Source organism: Lepus europaeus, chromosome 23, assembly GCF_033115175.1.
Source record: "Lepus europaeus isolate LE1 chromosome 23, mLepTim1.pri, whole genome shotgun sequence".
In the NCBI taxonomy this organism is placed as follows: Eukaryota; Metazoa; Chordata; class Mammalia; order Lagomorpha; family Leporidae; genus Lepus; species Lepus europaeus.
The window spans coordinates 12153235-12172167 of NC_084849.1; the positions used below are offsets into that span (position 1 = coordinate 12153235).

The 18933-nt window shown below is 39.0% G+C and overlaps 1 protein-coding gene across 3 annotated transcripts in view; it reads right to left on the bottom strand.

Moving 5' to 3' along the window:
- MED13L (mediator complex subunit 13L) overlaps positions 1-18933 on the bottom strand; it is a 330012-nt gene that overhangs the window by 63792 nt on the left and 247287 nt on the right. For all 3 annotated transcript variants that reach the window (XM_062182537.1, XM_062182536.1, XM_062182538.1), the window contains 3 exons: positions 5618-5763; positions 1935-2129; positions 1356-1544 (listed from right to left, as the gene is read on the bottom strand). In XM_062182537.1, the coding sequence (XP_062038521.1) occupies positions 1356-1544; positions 1935-2129; positions 5618-5763 (530 nt within the window). The remainder of the gene's footprint in view (positions 1-1355; positions 1545-1934; positions 2130-5617; positions 5764-18933) is intronic.

Sequence of the window (18933 nt, forward strand, 5' to 3'; positions counted from 1 at the left end):
TAAAACTATCATGATTATTACAAAAGACCGTGAAGTTGATTTTTTCAGTTTAAAGTGGTTTTTATAAAACAGGTTGATGACAAATCCTTTCACAAGGGATGATCAAAATTCTCTGCTTTATCATATTGGAGTTAGTTGTACCCTTTTTTCCACAACCTCAGCAACTATATGACTCTTAAAAACAGAAATGTCTATTTCTATGTCTCCCACACAATAGCTGAAAATTCCTTCCAGATAATGTGTGCTGAACTTGGAGTTTTCAGTACTGCTTTAAATTTTTTAAGCTATCATTTGCACATCACTTTACTGTTCACAGAGCACTTTCAAGCACACTGTAACCTAATATATATAATAACTTTGCATACTGTTAACAAAAAAAGGAAACTGAGGTTCAGAAAAAGTATGAGAATTAAACAAGTCATTCACCTTGTGAAAGATTTTAAAATTAGGTGTGTTTGATCATAAACTCTCTGCTTTTTCCCAGTATGCTCATTAACTCTAAACAAGACACTTATTAAATGCCCACTGTGTGTCAAGTACTATGCTAGAAACTCTGAAACACTGTCTTATCACCATCTACGTGTGTCAGGCTTGATAGTCTGTTAGAAGGCTGGCAGCAACTTGTTATTTACTCTAAGGTTTCTGCCAACACGATCCAGATTACACATCTATAAATAATCTCATTTCAGCTCAAGTACGATGACTATTCTTTCCTAAGTGACCAGATTTCCAATTAAAATGAGGTCAACTACAACAACAGAAAAGGTAAGGTACAAATAAAGAAGGTACAAATCTCCCAATTTAAGCAATTTCTGAATTTTTCCATGAAGGAAGCCTGTTCAAACTGCTATAATTAATATTTATTATCACCACAAATAGATTACGGACAGGGCCAGGTATCCGTTGAGGGCTCCTAGGTGCCAGTCTGACTTGCTATCATAATAAGGAAAGAATTATCCAAGACCTGCTACTAGCTAGCAATGGTCATTTTGGAAAAGGTTTCAGCCAGTCTCTGATTTGGTGTTCTCTATTTGATTTCAAAAACCAGCAAACCAACAAACAAACCATTTTGGCTCCTGCCTCCCTGTGTGTAAATATGTACAAATCTACAAAGGGACAAACAGGCATGCAGAGCTGAGGAGAAACAGCTGAATCCTTCAATTAGATTAAAGACTAAGATGGGTACATTTAAAACTCTGAAGTCCATAAACTGTTTAAACTGTTCCTTCTCCGTTTCCTAAAATTCTCATGTTACTGTACCACCCTCATCTCGTCTACTGGAAAATCTGTCCATGTTTTCTCACCTATTCTATGACAGGGTGACTAAATGATTCTCCAGAATGGATCACACTCACCTATGACAGCCTGTTCTGGAGAGGTGGGAGGGGTCAGAGGCAGGCCACAGTTACTTGGATCCTTCACACTGCCAAGCCCCTGCTGCCCAACTGTAACATGGCCTCCAGAACTACCAACACTCTGAGGAACTGGGATGTCATTCTGAGAGATCAAAACAAAAGCTGAAGGGTAGACCATCCGAACACCACCTGTAAGGAAGAGGACAAGATGAGCTAAGCTTGAGAAAGAGAGTTCACATGAGATTGCCAACTTTGTTATCCCAGTAGACAGGGTAAGGCTCACTAGGAAAATTAGATGCTCGGGAAGTACTGCCAAAAGTGATACATTCCATTCTTTCCCAAGTTAATAGCTGTTTAAACATGTGTTCCAACACGATGATAATAGCATTTGGAATACAGGGACCATTGGTTGCTTCAGGCAAGAAAACTACTCAGGATATACCACTGTGTCAAGAGAATTTTTTTTAAAAACATGGGGAAATTATGGAAATTGCTCTGATGAATCTGAATGATTATCTTTTTAAATTAAGGAAGATGAGAAAGACAAAGAAGTTCTTCAGGCAAAATATTTTCTCTTACCAACAATTACTTCGACTGCCACAGGGAAATCATCATCATATCCCAGCTCCTCTTCTTCTTTCAATTCCTCCTTCTTTTTTAGCACCATCGGGTAGAAATACTGCCACTCCTCAATCAGCTTGCGGGTAGCTGGGTCTGACATCTTGTATGCATGGCCTGTAAGCGTGCCATTTAAGCCATAAGGACTTACCAGTACTATGGAGGGAAGGAGAAACATAAGGCCATACATTAGAGGAATAATTCTCACTTCACTGCAACACTACCTTTGTGGTAATTTTAAGTTAAAGCATAGAATCACCTAACATACCTTTTTCTTTAGTTCCTAACTCCTTTTCTTGTTTAAAAGTTTCTTACTTTAATTTTCCAAAAGTTACTTATGTGCCTCTCAAATACTAATTTTTGAAGGAAATAAAGGACAATATTGTGCTATCAAACAGCTGTATCAATACATAATATATGACTATCTGCACTTAAGGCAGATGTTATAAACATCTGTTTAATAACCATGAACACAGTGTGAACACTGAATCCTTTGTAACAGAAGCAAACTATTCAACAGGTACATCCCAAAACCTGCCTAGAACTTTAACACTCTTCCTGTGGTTCCTGAGACTTCCTAAGCACCTGCCGTAATCAAAATACGCAAGATAAAATTCTCATAGCAGAAAAGTCTTCACGTGAAAACTTGAAGCATAATGCTTACTTATAATCTCAGTTATGATTGCTTTAAAGGCTTGTTGATAAAATAACTCTTAAGTAAAATTTAATTCAAAAGCGCTTTTATTTTCTTTCCATATTTGACTTGTTATTTTCATTGAGTAGGACTTAAAAATGTAGTTAGCACAGTATTGTGAATAACCCAGCCACTTCTTAGCCCCAGGGTAAATATCTCAATCTTCCAAATAATATTTTCTGGGGATAAAGGTCACTTTCGGTCTTAATTTTTCAAGAAAAAAATAGTACAGTCCTTAAATGAGGAATCCTTTTCTATTTATATTAATTTTTTAAAGCAGCTGTTGGGGGTTGGGTGTTGGGATGCCCATTTCTCACACTGGACTGTCTGATCTGAGTCCAGTTCCTCAGTTCCTGACCCAGTTTCCTGCTAATGCAAACCCTGGGCGGTAGGCAGTGATAGCCCAAGTACTTGGGTCCCTGTCCCTCATATGGGAGACGCAGACTGGGTCCCAGGCTACTAATTTTGGCCTGGCCCAGTCTTGACTGTGGTGTGCAATTAGAGAGTGAACCAGGGGATGAAGATTTCTCTTCATCTGTCTGTGTCTGTGCTTTCCAAATAATATGCGAATAAACTTTAAAAAAACCTAGCTCATATGTCATATCAATCAAGAGAGGAATAGTTAGGCATCAAATATTTCTTGGGAGCCTTTCTACTGTTTCTCAATGATCCAAGAGAGAAAAAATACTGACTCCAACCAACATGGTTAATAAAAAGTTTTTTTGTTTTTTTTTTGCATTAATACTTTCAGGACACTCCCCATCAATTTGGATAATTATGTACACCATAATTATACATATAGGCTTGCACCTACCCTAAGTATCTACACCTTCCACACCAATCATGGGAAATAAGCAGGAGAGTGTCCCACAAAAGACCTCTGTGACTGCAGGCATTAGTAACAAATCAGGAAATCCTAAAGGAAGTGTTCTATAGGGATCTGACATTGCTCATATTATCTTTCCCATCTCTGAAGGAGAGGTCTCTTCTCACGACTAGTGAGTTCTTCTGTTATTGCCATAAATAAATGCTTTTATACCGAGTGATGAAGTCTAGGATAAAGTCAGATGGTCCTCAGCAGGACCTCATGCACAAAGTTAATCCAGACAGCCCATAACTGTACACAGTATAACTCTTTATGTGGTTAATTTATAATTATGCTATTTTGAATTTTATAGCTCATACAAAAACACATTTACAGAATGATAAAGCAAATAGCTTAAGGTGTGTTGCAAGGGGGAGGATTCTAGATAATACTTAGAATATAGTTAAATGAGGATTCAATTTTGTTTTTCCTCAAAAATTAAAAAAGGCTTAGTTATCTTTAAGGCAAGAAACAGATGCTTTCTTCACGTTAAATCAGAATATAGAAACCAAAAACCAATCATGAATAAAATGGAGGCTAAACAGTCTTAAGAGGCTATTATAGTAGTTGTATTTTAGTCAAGTCTGTTAAAGCATTCTGGGGGCCAGCATTGTGACATAACAGGTACAGCTGCTACCTCTGATATCGGCATCCCATATGGCCACCAGCAAAAGTCCCAGCTGCTCCATTTCCACTCCAGCTCCCTGCTAATGGCCTGGGAAAAGCAACGGAGGATGGCCCAAATGTTTGGGCCCCTGCTACCAACATGGGAGACCCAGAAGAAGCTCCTGGCTCCTGCCTTCTGCCTGGCCCAGCACTGGCCCTTGCAGGAATGAACCAGCAGATGGAAGAACCCTCCCTGTCTCTCCCTCTCTCTTTGATTCTTTCAAAATAAAAAAACAAATCTTTACTATAACAACAATAAAAAAACACAAAAACCAGCAGCAGCCTTCCCTAATCTCACACTGGATTAGATACTTCCCAAAAAAAAAAAAAAAAAAAAAAAAACAAAAAAAAAACAAACAAACAAACAAAAAAAAAAACCACAAAACTATTATTCATAGAAATTTCCAAATTCCAAAGACAAAATCAAACACTAAGAATTCCCAGTTAGATCAAAAGGATATAAAGTTATTTTGGTGGTAAAGAAGAGAACTAACAAAAATATGAATGTACTATGTAAAATAATAACCAAGTACCTAATATCAAAAAATAATGAACTATATATAACTCTAGACATTTGTTTGAAACTTTAAATACTAAGTTAAATAGTAATCTGTAAATCTTACATTCCTGAAAGCTTGTTAATAAGCACAACAATGAAAATCTTTGTAAGAACTGTCAATTACTCACTGGATTATATTCTTCAAATATTTATTGATCTTGTGTTATGAACTAAGTTCTCTTTTTAAATTATTTTATATTCTTTTTATTTGAAAGGCAGAGTTACCGGGGGTAGTGGGAGGAAGGGGAAAAGAGGGAGAGAGGGAGAGAGAGGGAGGTAGGGAGGAAGGGAGGGAGGAAGGGAAAGAGGGAGGGAGGAAGGGAGGGAGGGAGGAGGAGGGACAGAGACAGAGACAAATAGATATCCGTCTTCCATCCACTGGTTCACTCCCAAATGGCTGCAACAGCTGGGGCTCGGCCAGGAGCCAGGAGCCTCCTCCAGGTCTCCCATGTGAGTATAGCTGCCCAAGAACTTGGGCCATCTTCTGCTGCTTTCCCAAGCACATTAGCAAGGAGCTGGATCAGAAGTGCAGCAGCCTGGACTTGAAATGGCATCCGCATGGGATGCCAGCACTGCAAGTGGTGGCTTAACCCGTATGCCACAGTTCCAGTCCTTGAAGGAAATTCTCTAAATTTTATTCTTCCATACAATTTCACTAACACATTTTCATGATAAACTTCAGCAAAAAACTGGCAAGCTATTACTACTTAATTGTAACATGGTAGCCTTCCCTTTTTTCTTCAAAAACTTAACTTCAAAATGTACACTTGAGAAAGTCATCCTGCAAAGCTTGCTGGGCAAGGAGCTACTCACTGGCGGGGGTGGGGAGGTGGAGAGCAGGCAAGTGACCACCTACTTACCCTGAAATGGTGCAGGTGAAGACTGAGCCATGTGCAGATGCTCCTCGTTGATCAAGTAAATTGGCTGGTGTTGGGCAATCTCCACACTTGTGCATACATTGCTTTCTCCGTGAAGAAAGAATGTGAAAGCACAGGACAAATGCTCACTAAAAAAGGGAAAAGAATGAGAGTCAACTTCAGGTTTGGTTTTGTTTGTTTTAAGGAAAGGAAACAGGAACCACAGGTAAGATATAGTCCTGCTTTATCCACTATTCAACAAATCAGACCTCTAATCAACTGTGGACAAAACAAACTTCTAGTTGATGGTGGACAAATAATCTAACAGTAACTTGTTGACAAATCTGAAAGATTAGATATGCTGCCTTCTAAATCTTTAAAAATTATAGTGCAGAATGCTTCCTATTATATTTGCATGAAATCTAACTCCTATGCCAACTGTAACTCCCAAGGATGGAGACAGAATCAAAACATTTTCTACCTTCTCACTGCCTCACATGACAAGCTTAAAACTCTGTGAAATCAAATAAATGCAGACATATACAAACGGCTTTTTAAAAAAGTTGTTTATGGACTAGATGGAAAGGCAAGTCCTGAGCTGGGTCTAAAATGGCTGCTGATTCTAGGCACAATGACAAAACAGCTTTGTTTATGTTTCATATAACGATAACATCAAATTTGAAAGTTTACATTGCAATAAAAATTGTTGATCTAAAAATAGCAATTAAGGGTACTGCTATATATACACTCCCAATACACAAATGTTAAGGTAATATAAGTCCCTAAATGGGTGAATAATCTATTAAATTTAATTCTTACAATTTGCTTCTGATCACAAATTTCATTGAAGCATTCTACTTCTCCATTTTCCACACAATTAGCCAAAAATTGATAAAAATGAAGTGTTGTGGAGAAAAACAACTTCAAAATTACAACAGGGGTACATTCTTTCAAGTTCTCCTCAATGCACGACATTATGGCCGGCACATATTATGACATAAACATACTGGATTAATGGTGGACTGGCTGATTTTTCAGATAAAAGCTTCAGCTGAGGGGTTTGAGCTGATTCATCTACCCATGCCCACTATCCCAACAGTATTCAAAGAAGTCTAGATGGAAACTGTAGGCATGAAATGTTTTCTGGTTCCCCACTGTACAGAAGGACAAACGGAACTAACGACCATCCACCATGGAGTAAGTGCAAAGAATGGCGTGAGACAACTAAAGGGACACTGAACAAAACATGTCCTCGCACTCAGGAGCATATATTCTAGCAAAAGACTGATAGGAAGACACAAAGATGAAGCCTGCACAGAAACAGAAATTACAACAAAATGCCACAGGAAGGCAAAAGTGCAGGATTTCCTCCATCTGAAATATACAAATACTTCCTGAGGAAAGGAACAAAAGAGAACAGGGCTTCAGCACTAGAAAGAAGAGAATGTATGATAGAGATGAAGCAAGGAGCATGCGTGGTTAAGAACAGGATGGAGCTGAGAAATTCCTAACAAGAAGAATGGTGCAACATGAGCTGAACGGAGTCTGAAAAAGACGTCAGAAGCCACTCCTTCGATTAAAAAAAAATTATGTGCAAAATAATAGGAGGCCAAATTAAAGTTTGGTTCAAAAAAGTCATCTGAATCTAAAGAACTGCTATGAAAATTTCAAACTGGTATTCACTAAATTTGATGACTCCCCAAAATGTGAGAAACATAAATGAAAAAGAACTGTATCAATGACCTGTTTTTATATTGAAAATTCTAAAAACAAAACATCTTTTTAAAAGCAACAAAACAAAACAAATTAGAAGTTATGGTGGAAACATAACAAGCCACCAGTGACATGTAATTTTTGCCAAGCTCGGACCTCTCTGAGCACAATGCCCTCACTCCTCACATGTGCTAGTACAAATTTCTGGGTCCCCACAGACTCTGATTTGGGAGGTCAAGGTAGGTATGAACTTGCATGTCTTTAAATGATTTTTTAAAAGATGTATTTATTTATTTGAAAGGCAGAATTACAGAGAAAGAGGGCACATGAGAGAAATCTTCTATCTGCTGGTTCACTCCCTAAATGGGCACATTTTGGCTTGTGCCAGGCCTAAGCCAGGAGCCAGGAGCTTCATCCAGGTCTGCCACGTAGAAGCAGTGGCCCAAGCACTTGGGCCATCTTCCCCCTGTTTCCCAGGCACATTAGCAGGGAGCTGGACTGGAAGTAGAGTAGCTGGGGACTCCAGGATGGGATGCTGGCATGGCAGGCAGCAGCTTTACCGGCTGTGTCAAAAGGCTGGCCCCTTTAGAGTTCGCTGACTTTGATCTTATTCCGATAGGGTCATAGTCAAAGTGGAGGTTCTCTCCTCCCTTCGGAGAAGGGTACCTCCTTCTTTGATGGCCCCGTTCTTTCCACTGGGATCTCACTCACAGAGATCATTCATTTAGGTCTTTTTTTTTTTTTTCCCATGATATCTTGGCTTTCCATGCCTGCTATACTCTCATGGGCTCTTCAGCCAGATCTGAATGCCTTGAGGGCTGATTCTGAGGCCGGAGTGCTGTCTAGGACATCTGCCATCCTATGAGTCTGCTGTGTATCCCACTTCCCATGTTGGATCTTTCTCTCCCTTTTTGATTCTATCAGTTAGTATTAGCAGATACTTGTCTTGTTTGTGTGATCTCTTTGACTCTTAGACCTATCAGAGCTATAATTGTGAGCTGAAATTGATCACTTGGACTAGTGCGATGGCATTGGTACATGCCATCTTGATGGAATTGTGTTGGAATCCCCTGCACATTTCTAACTCCACCATTTGCGGCCAGTCCGATTGAGCATGTTCCTAATTGTTCATCTCCTCCCTCTCTTTTTCCACTCTTAGATTTAACAGGGATCACTTTTCAGTTAAAATTTAAACACCTGAGAATAATTGTGTGTTAATTACTGAGTTCAACCAATAGTACTAGAACAACAACAATAACAACAACAAATACTAAAAAGGATAGAGTATTACGTTGTACATCTAAAGTCAGGACAGGAGCTGATCAGTTCATTGTTGCTTATAGTGTCCATTTCACTTAACAGGTTTTCTCTAAGATCAAAGTCAGCGAACTCTAAAGGCTTCCATAGCCCTGGCAACTCATGACTAGAGCCCAGGGAGATTACTGACGCCATGAACAGGAGTGTCAAATTGTTAAGTCAGCAACAGGAGTCACTGTGTACTTACACCCCATGCGGGATCTGTCCCTAATGTGTCGTCTAAAGCCAAGTGATGCTATGACTGGTACTGAAACAGTATTTTTATACTTTGCGTTTCTGTGTGGGCGCAGACTGATGAGGTCTTTGCTAATTATATACTGAAGTGATCTTCTGTATATAAAGAGAATTGGAAATGAAAAAAAAAAAACAACCTGGTGTTAAAATGGAAATGGCATAGAAAATTAATTATTTTGAAAAAAAAATTATGTAGGATCTCTGTCTTTAATGTGCTGTACATTGCTATTTAATGCTATAATTAGTAATCCAATGGTAGTTTTTTCACTTGATGTTGCTATATGGGCAAAATGTTGAAATCTTTACCTAGTATATACTAAACTGATCTTCTGTATACAAAGAGAATTGAAAATGAATCTTTACATGAATGGAAGGGGAAAGGGAGCGGGAGGGGGTAGGGTTGCGGGCGGGAGGGAAAAAAAAAAAAAAAAAAAAAGGCTGGCCCCATGAATTTGCATTTCTAAGAGGTTCTCAATTGTTGCTGTTGCTGTTCTTGGCCGAATAGCCACTCTTTCTGAAACCCTGAATATGAAAGTACCTCAGTCCTTTCCCAGTTATTAAATTATTTTTTTTTTTGTAATCTCCTAAGGTTATGTGAAATTAGTAGTCAGGGACAATAACACTGTCATCAAAGTAGAATTCCCCTTTGACATAGCAACACCACTTCTAAGAATTTATTCCACAGATAAAACTATGGAGCAGTTACTGACCACACAGTTTATAATGAAGTCTGAAAACAGCAAAAATACTGGTCAGGAGAAGGTCTATCAATAAACTATGGTGTATTTCTACAGTTTAGTATGTGCAGCCTGTTAAAAGGACATGACCACACCGATAAGGGAGAAAGTCTGAAAAAAACTACGAGGGTGAGCGTTTGGTACAGCCATTAAGCAACTGCTTGGGTTGCCCACACCCCTTATCAGAGTGCTTGGAATCAAATCCCCACTCTGATGCCAATCCAGCTGTCTGCAAGTGTGTGCCCTGGAAGGTATCAGGTATGGCTCAAGTAATTAGGTCTCTGAGACACCTATGTGGGAGGCCCTGCTTGAGTTTCAGTCTCCTGGCTATGACCTGGCCCAGCCCTGGCTGAATGGCCATTTAGGGAGTGAACCAGTGGTTGGGAGATCTCTCTCTGCCTTTCGAATAAATAAATAAATATCATGAGAAGAAAAAGGGTTAAACATAGCATGAATAATATACTCTCACTTTTATAAAATATATTGGAGAGAGAAAAATATATGAACATACAATTTGTTCACAATGGCATAACATTTTTCTGGAATGAAAAGACACTAAAACCCTAATAATATCAGTTGCCTCTGGGGAATTAAGCAACATGAGGAGGACAGAAAGGGATAATTCTCAATATTCTTTCATTCACTTTGACTGTGGGGCCATCTGTGATTCAGAATGCAATGGAGACAAGATCTGAGCAAGCTCCTGCCTCCCAGCCTTGTGCAGCGTGAGAATATGAAATAGTGATTCAAAGGATAAGGTGAAAATGGGGGTGCATGAAAAGAAACAAAAATAGACACAGAGCTTGTAATATAGATTTGCCTCCTAACTCTAAGGTAGTACTGTAGCATAATATAGCTATAATTATGTTTGGCCCAACTAGTGCATCTCATCATATTTGGTTCTTAGTTGAAATCTGCTGAGATCATTATTGCTCCGATTCTGTTGTCCACTATACTGATTATTTGATCAGTAAACCATCAACATCATTTCCATGGCATTGCCAAAAATGACCAGAGACTGCACTAAGGATACTGTACAACATTATCTCATCATATAACTCCAAAGTGACAAATTCACCAGAGTATTGTCACCAATTTATTATTTCTTCCCTACAGAGGATAATCTTAAAAGGTTATGGCAGGGGCTAGCACTGTGGCATAGCAGGTAAAACCGCCACCTCAGTGCCAACATCCCATAATGGACCCATATGGGTTACTACACTTCTGATTCAGCTCTCTATCATGGCCTAGGAAAGCAGTGGAAGATGATCCAAGTGCTTGGGCCTCTGTATCCACATGAGAAACCTGGAGGAAACTCCTGGCTCATGGCTTCAGATAGGCCCAGCTCTGGCCATTGCAGCCATTTGGGGAGCAGATCAGCAGATGGAAGATCCCTCTCTCTCTCCGCCTCTGCCTCTCTGTAACTCTGCCTTTCAAATAAATAAATGAATCTTTAAAAAAAAAAAAAAAAAAAGTTATGGCAAATGTCTCGATAAAACAGATACATAACTATCATCTTTCTCTAACCTAGAAACATGCCTAAAAGTCAAATTCAGGTGATTTCATACAAAATCCAACCTCTCTCCTTTTACAGATGAGAAAATAGAGACAAAAAAGCTCAATGACATTCTTAAAGGTACCCAGGGAATTAGTCTTGGAAGTCAACGTTCTTTCCACTAGCTCATATATAAATGGTGATTCTCATTTATGCCCCTATTAATTTACATACTTTTATAACTAAAAAGAGATCAGATTTGTCACTGAAATTCAAACAAGGGGTTCTACAAACATAATTATAGCTATATTATGCTACAGTACTACCTTAGAGTTAGGAGGCAAATCTATATTACAAGCTCTGTGTCTATTTTTGTTTCTTTTCATGCACCCCCATTTTCACCTTATCCTTTGAATCACTATCTATTTCATATTCTCATCATTTGAATATTAAGAGATTCTAGATACACTCAAGCTTGGCCTCTTTCTAATTTAAGGGGAAGGCATGACTGTGCTCAGCTTTACCCAACTCGTTCAGAGCAAAGTTGGAGTTAAGAACCAGGTCCCCTTCTTAGTGTAGTGTTGATAGCACACCCAAGACTTCCTACCTCAGATCAATGCTGCTTTCATCCTCCTTCACTAACATTGTAATAGACTACGGAACTTAAATTAGAGCTGCATCAACCCTACCAGGTAACAAGATACTATCACAAAAACACAGAACCAAAAACATTGCAAGTTCACTCAAACTAGAACTGGCACCCTATCCTTGTTCTCTAATGGCACTCCACTGAACAAAACTTTTTACTTTATTCCAGATGATTACTAAAAATGATCCTCAATTCCATTTATGCTCCACTCTACTCATGAGTCAGATTTAATTCATTTAACCTCTCTCACCTAAAATACCTCTGCAGTCAAAAACTTATCTCAGTCTTCCCTGGAGTTCCAGATATTCCCTTTCCTCTGGCACTCCCATATACATTTTCTCCCAATCCTGAATAACCTTTATTTCTCCTATTTGCACTAATAGAATTACATCAAGAGTTAAAATAAAAGGTCAAAAATTATGCCACAATGAATCTTAACAAAAATTTGGTTGGCAAAGAAACAACTAAGTAAAACCTTAAAAAACATGTGTTAAACTTAAGTTCAACATTCCATGATGATAAACAGAGAAATTCAACAAGAAATTTAAACAATTATGAACTTGTTTGCACAAAAATGTTACACAATATAGCTTATAAATGTAAATATTGCGGCACAGTGGGTTAGCCCCAGTTCAACTGACAGCTGCTCCACTTCCAATCCAGCTCCCTGTGCCTGGGAAGGCAGTAGAGGATGGTCTAAGAGCTTAGGCTTCTGCCACCTACATGGGAGGCTGGGATGGAGTTTCAGGCTTCCAGCTTTGGCCTGCCCAGCCTAGTCATTGCAGCCATTTGGAGAGTGAAAAGATAGAAGAGAGATACCTCTCTCTCTTCCTCCCTTTCTAGCTCTGCCTTTCAAATAAATAAATAAATCTTTAAAAAAAAAAAAAGAATTGTAAGAAACCGACAAATTTAAAATTAATAAGGATGTTGGCACATTTAATAGAAAAATTGCTAAGAATACAAAAAGTAGGAATGACAAGTGTATGTAAATCTGAGCATGTATGTCAGCTTTCCAAACATTCTCTTTCCAAGAGCACACATAAGATCTGCAAGAACGTAATGGGGAATAGGACATAGGTACCAAATTTCAGAGAACTCATCATGCACAGAAGACATGTAAGTATTTTCTAACAATAGTGCAGTTTAGTTATAAATTTCTTAAAAAATGGTTAAAATAAAGTCATTGTATTTGGAAGCTTAAAATATCCACTCCCTAGATAAATCATGGGTTATAGAGGAAATCATAATGAAAGCACAAAATATTTGAAACTGAATGACAACAAAAGTAATACATGACAAAATCGGAAAGGAACAGTATTTAATAATATATATATTTATGTGCCTACAAAAAAGTCAAATAATTCAAATAAAAAAGTTGAGAAAAGGGGCCGGTGCTGTGGCATAGTGGGTAAAGCCACCGCCTGCAGTGGTGGCATCCCATATGGGTGCCAGTTAGAGTCCTGGCTGCTCCATTTCTGATCCAGCTCTCTGCTATGGCCTAGGAAAGCAGTAGAAGATGGCCCAGTCACTGGGCCCCTTCACCAACGTGGGAGACCCAGAAGAAGTTCCTGGCTCCTGGCTTCAGATCGGCGCAGCTCTAGTCGTTGCAGCCAATTGAGAAGCGAACCCGTAGTTGGAAGACCTTTCTCTCTGCCTCTTTTACTCTCTCTGTGTAACTCTTTCATGTAAATAAATAATCTTAAAAAAGTTGAGAAAAAATAGTTAATAATGAAACAGGAGGTAAACAATAAAGACAAATATTCATAGCAATAAAATAGGAAAAAAGTAAAGAAATAGAAAGGTTGAACAAGATAGAACTGGGTTTTGACAAAGTAAAAGGTGGGAAATCACTAGGTTAGACTGATTTGAGGAAGGGGATAAAGGATGTCTATGCAAGGAGGGAAGTCTAGTAACAAAACAATTCTGGACACAAAAAAGAGGAAAGAAACTAAAAGGAAAGTCAGAGTGCCTTCACTGGAAACACATCACAAGTAACTCTGCCAGCGAGTCTCAAGGACATGAAAAGGATAATTTTCTATTTCAAAAATGGAGACTTAGACATTTTGAAAATAATAACTAAAAATCGACCCACTCACCTCAACACCATCTTAGAAGGCCCTACCAAGTTTTTATGGTTAATCAATTCCTCTTATTCAAATTGTTTTTTAAAATCTGTATTTATTTTTATTTATCTGAAAGGCAGAGCAACAAAGAGAGGAAGAAGAGAGGGAGGGGAAGGAGGAACTGATTAATCTTCCATCTACTGGTTCACTCCCCAAATGCCCATAAGAGCCAGGGCTGGGCCAGGCAGAAGCCAGGAGCCAAGGGCTCCACCTGGGCCCAAGGACTTGAAACATCAATGGGATGCAGGGTCCCAGGTGGCAGCACACTCCACTGTACCAGAACACTCACTGCAAGATGCATCAGACTTGTATTCCTGGATAGAATATCGAAATGAAAAAGACTATCTCCAAATTGGTCTATAATTTCAATGCAATTTTAATCAATAACCCACTATGTATTTTGACAACCTGACTATCCTATAAGCCCCAACATCTAGCTCCAGTTACCTTTCTGACCTAATTGCTTAGTTCTCTCTCCTTTTCCACTCTCCATTCCAACCTAGTAAATTTTCCTGCTTATTCTTCAAACAAAGCAATCACAATTTGAACTTTCTTCCTTCTACCTGGAACTCTCTATCTCACCTCCTACAAGCTTTCTTTAAAGGCCACCACTCAGCCTATCCTCACCAAATAATGGACAGTTTACCACTCCACCCTGCTCCTCCATGGCTCCCTCCCCGATTTTGCTCCCACAGCACTCGTTACCCTTTGCTGTTATCTCTAGTACATCAACCACAATGCTTAGAGAAACTGTGATTCTAAAAACATTTTGTAAATGTTGGATATCCCTTATTGGTAATGATTAGGACCAGAAGTACTTCAAATTTCAGAGTTTTTCAGATTTTGGACTATTTGCATAGACTTTATCAACTGAATATCCTAATCCAAAATTCTATAAGGCTCTGAAATATGGAATTTTTTGAGTGGAACATCAGTGCTTAAAAGAGTTTCCAATTTTACAATTATCTCAGATTTTCAGAACACAGACAATAAACCTGTATTAAGGGTCTCTCTACATGATGTTTGTCTACTTACTGGAAAGAAAAGAAGTTGTGGGGAGAGGGGAAAAGGGAGAGAAAGAAGGGAGGGAGGGAGACAGAGACAAGGGATGGGGAAAGTGGGAGAAGGGGATGCATAAGGAAAACGAGATGGAGCAGAGTGGGAGAGGGGGAGGAGATGACAACCTGGAGAAGCTGGTGGAGTCCGTATCTGACTGTGTTCATGCGTGAGTTCGAGTTCAACTGAGTTTTGGTTTTTAAAATCAAATTCAATAATACAATTATAGTACTGGAAAATATTAACATTAAGAACTTTGTAGGTGTTTGTTCTACAGCTTTATACTTACCATTTAATTTTCTAAAAAAATCAGGATGGCAATTTTGAAGAATAAAAGCAGAACAAATGCCAGAATAATTATCTTATGACTAATAAACACCAAGACTTATATTATGCCTGGAGTTTGCTCTTAAGGATGTTTAAGTGTCCCAAACAAACACCATTAAGGAGGCAGAGAACCACTGTAGCAATTAATTAAATTATTTTTGTCTAAAAAAAAAAATCTTACTTCAGGTACAAGTACTTCCTTACAACTATGTTACAATATGTCTCTAATACTTCACCAGATGTTTCTAACTCTATTCCAAGCTTCAAAGGTCCTTTTCTTTTGGAATTAAAGAAACAATCAATCAAAATGTTTTGTTTCAAAGTAACCCCCAGGGTAAATAGCACAGTGTCAGTCAGTGAACAGTCAAAAGTTCCTCACTCCCACTTCACCTTAAAGCTTTCTAATGTGTCAGGTGTCAGGGTTTTAAGTAACACTCGTGTTTCTCCACAATGTAAATACATAGAATAAACTGTAATAGAGAAATCTCTCCCATCATTTAGGTGAAGAACTCAACCCAACATCAGCCTGCTCTCTATGGCATCTGGCGCGCAAAGGAAACCTTCACTGCTCAGCCTGGTGCACCTGCAGCAAGAAGCTGGCTCTCCAGCCTCCCCCCTCCACTCCCTGCTTCAATGAGGTTGGATGCTTATAGCAAGGGCTAATGCTGCCTCTTACGTATGTTTTTATTTATGCTGTTCTTTAGCCTAGAATAAACTCCTCTCCATCTTCTAATTCCTACTCATCTTTTCTAAGAAATCACTTTTAAAACTTCAGAATAGGCTAAATGCTCCCTTGCATCTTCGTGTACATCTCAATCAGGACACTTTGATTTTTGGAAATTTCAGTCTAGCTTCGCAAATTTTGTGAAGACAGGTTTTTTTTTTGACAATCTCTAATGACTCTTCTGGAATGAGCTTAATATTTCTAGAACACAATACAGTGCAGGGTCTCTTTGGGAGCTAGGCAATCTCCAGGCTGCAAAGGAGACTGTCAAACAAGAAATAAGGAAGGAAGGCCATATCAACCTTCCTAAAACACATGCTCAATTTATCATGATGGTTTCCCCCACATCATGTAAGTTCCCAGAGAAGAGGGGCCATGTCTGTCCCTCTGTCCCACCACCTAGCACACTGCATGGCACCTAACAATGATGAATGCAGATGTAGTAAGAATCAAAGATAAAATTACTTTTCTGAGAAAATTTCCATGAGAAGAATAAGAACAATTGATGTGCACAGTGAATATTTTTCAAGTCGGAAGTTTAATTATTAAAAAGAGGCTATATGTAATTCCAATTTTTTTTTCAAAGCACCCTTTAAGACTATTTAAGAAACATAAGGGGTTAATGTAGGCTACAACTAGAGTAGCCAGGAAAGGATTTGTACAACTGCAAAAAAGCAAAGACTAGTGTTCCAGACCATTTTATTCTCTTACAAAAAAAAAAAAAAAAAAAAAAAAAAAAGATATTTTACTTCTTACATTGAATTTCAGAATGCAACTATTACATGTGCTTTCAAAATGCATTATGAATATTAATAAACTCCTGTTCTTTTCATGGTGTAAAAAGTGTTTTGATAACAGATTCACAATGCAGAACACACTGAGATGATTTTATCTAAATGCTTTCTATGTTATGAACTTATCATCTTAAGATTTTCCAAGTTGTCATTAACTAAACCTCTTGCCAGAAGTAATTTGCCTCATTCTATAGATCCTCATTTGGGAATACTTTACTAATGTGACTTCATCATTTCTTTTTCTAAAAAATACATGATTTACTTTGGCAGCCTTCACAAAGATTATGTTGAGATTCTGTGCTCACAAGAATATTGAGCTTTCTCTTAATGGACAAGCCTTAACTTTCCTCTCCTTTTTAAAAGACAGTGGTATTATAGTATCTAAACAACAAGGCTTGATTATTTTGTGCAAGCCTGAGATGCTTTTACTCTTTCATATATCTTCCCTTTAAATTATAAGGTAAAGCTGGTTACTAAGCAATGGAAATATCCTAGTAAGTTAATTGCACATTTTTTTTAAAAAAAAAAGATAGTATTTGTATCATATCTTTTTTTTTTTTTTGGACAGGCAGAGTGGATAGTGAGAGAGACAGAGACAGAGAGAAAGGTCTTCCTTTTGCTGTTGGTTCACCCTCCAATGGCCGCTGCGGCCGGCTCATCGTGCTGATCCAAAGCCAGGAGCCAGGTGCTTCTCCTGGTCTCCCATGCGGGAGCAGGGCCCAAGCACTTGGGCCATCCTCCGCTGCCTTCCCAGGCCATAGCAGAGAGCTGGCCTAGAAGAGAGGCAAGCGGGATAGAATCCGGCGCCCCAACCGGGACTATAACCCGGTGTGCCAGCGCCGCAAGGTGGAGGATTAGCCTGTTAAGCCACAGTGCCGGCCTGTATCATAACTATTAAATTACCATTTCTATGAATAATCACCCTTCAAAAAATTACCAACTACACTGTTAGACTACAATACAAAATTGCCTTGTTGAACACTTCACTGTTATACATACATACATAAAATACACACATACATATACACACAAGTGAGCAAAATTAAACTGTTCACTTCTATCCTCAATGCCCTGGCAGTAACTAGGCACTTGCATGATACATTACTATTCTTTTACACCACAGGGCATTGTTCATGGCTTCACGGTGGTACCACAGTAGCACACCCATGTTAAGCCAGAAACAGTGCCCTCGTAGCCTGACGGAATCCGTGTTCTTCCCTGGGCACCTCAATTACTACAACCAGGTGACTGTGAGGAGGCTGTGACTTAATATATTATTGATTCCAAAGCTGCAAGAGTTTAAGAGTTCCCACCCTGAGAGTAAAAACAAAGTTAAAATCATTTTCAAGATGCTGAAACAGAGCTGTTCTAGTCAGAAGCCAACACACATAAAATTGGAGGAGCCTAAGAAAGTCTTCTTATTAACATCCCTTGAGTTTACTAAACTAGGCCAGATTATACAGTCTCTGGACAGCTCTTTGAAAATTCCATGAGAATGTGTTGGGAAGAACACAGAGATGAAAGCACCATTTCTATTAGGTAACCCATAACCAACAAAGTGCTTTTTCTGTCCACTGAAGGACATGTTTGGAATTCCCTTTTTTTAAAAAAGTATGAAATAAAATCTTTCATCTTTCCTTACCCCCATACTTTAAAAGATAGGAATGGGGGTGGGGGCATGAAGGATGATGGAGAACATACCTTTTTTTGTTTTGTTTTGTTTTTTTGTTTTTTGTGGGTTTTTTTGACAGGCAGAGTGGACAGTGAGAGAGAGAGAGAGAAAGGTCTTCCTTTTTGCCGTTGGTTCACCCTCCAATGGCCGCCGCAGTAGGCGCACTGCGGCCGGCGCACTGCGCTGATCCAATGGCAGGAGCCAGGTGCTTCTCCTGGTCTCCCATGCGGGTGCAGGGCCCAAGCACTTGGGCCATCCTCCACTGCACTCCCTGGCCACAGCAGAGAGCTGGCCTGGAAGAGGGGCAACCGGGACAGGATCGGTGCCCCGACCGGGACTAGAACCCGGTGTGCCAGCGCCGCAAGGCGGAGGATTAACCTATTGAGCCACGGCGCTGGCCCCCCCCCCTTTTTTTTTTTTTAACCACTTTTCTCATGTAATATTACAAAAGCAATAAAGGATAAAATAATTTTTCTCA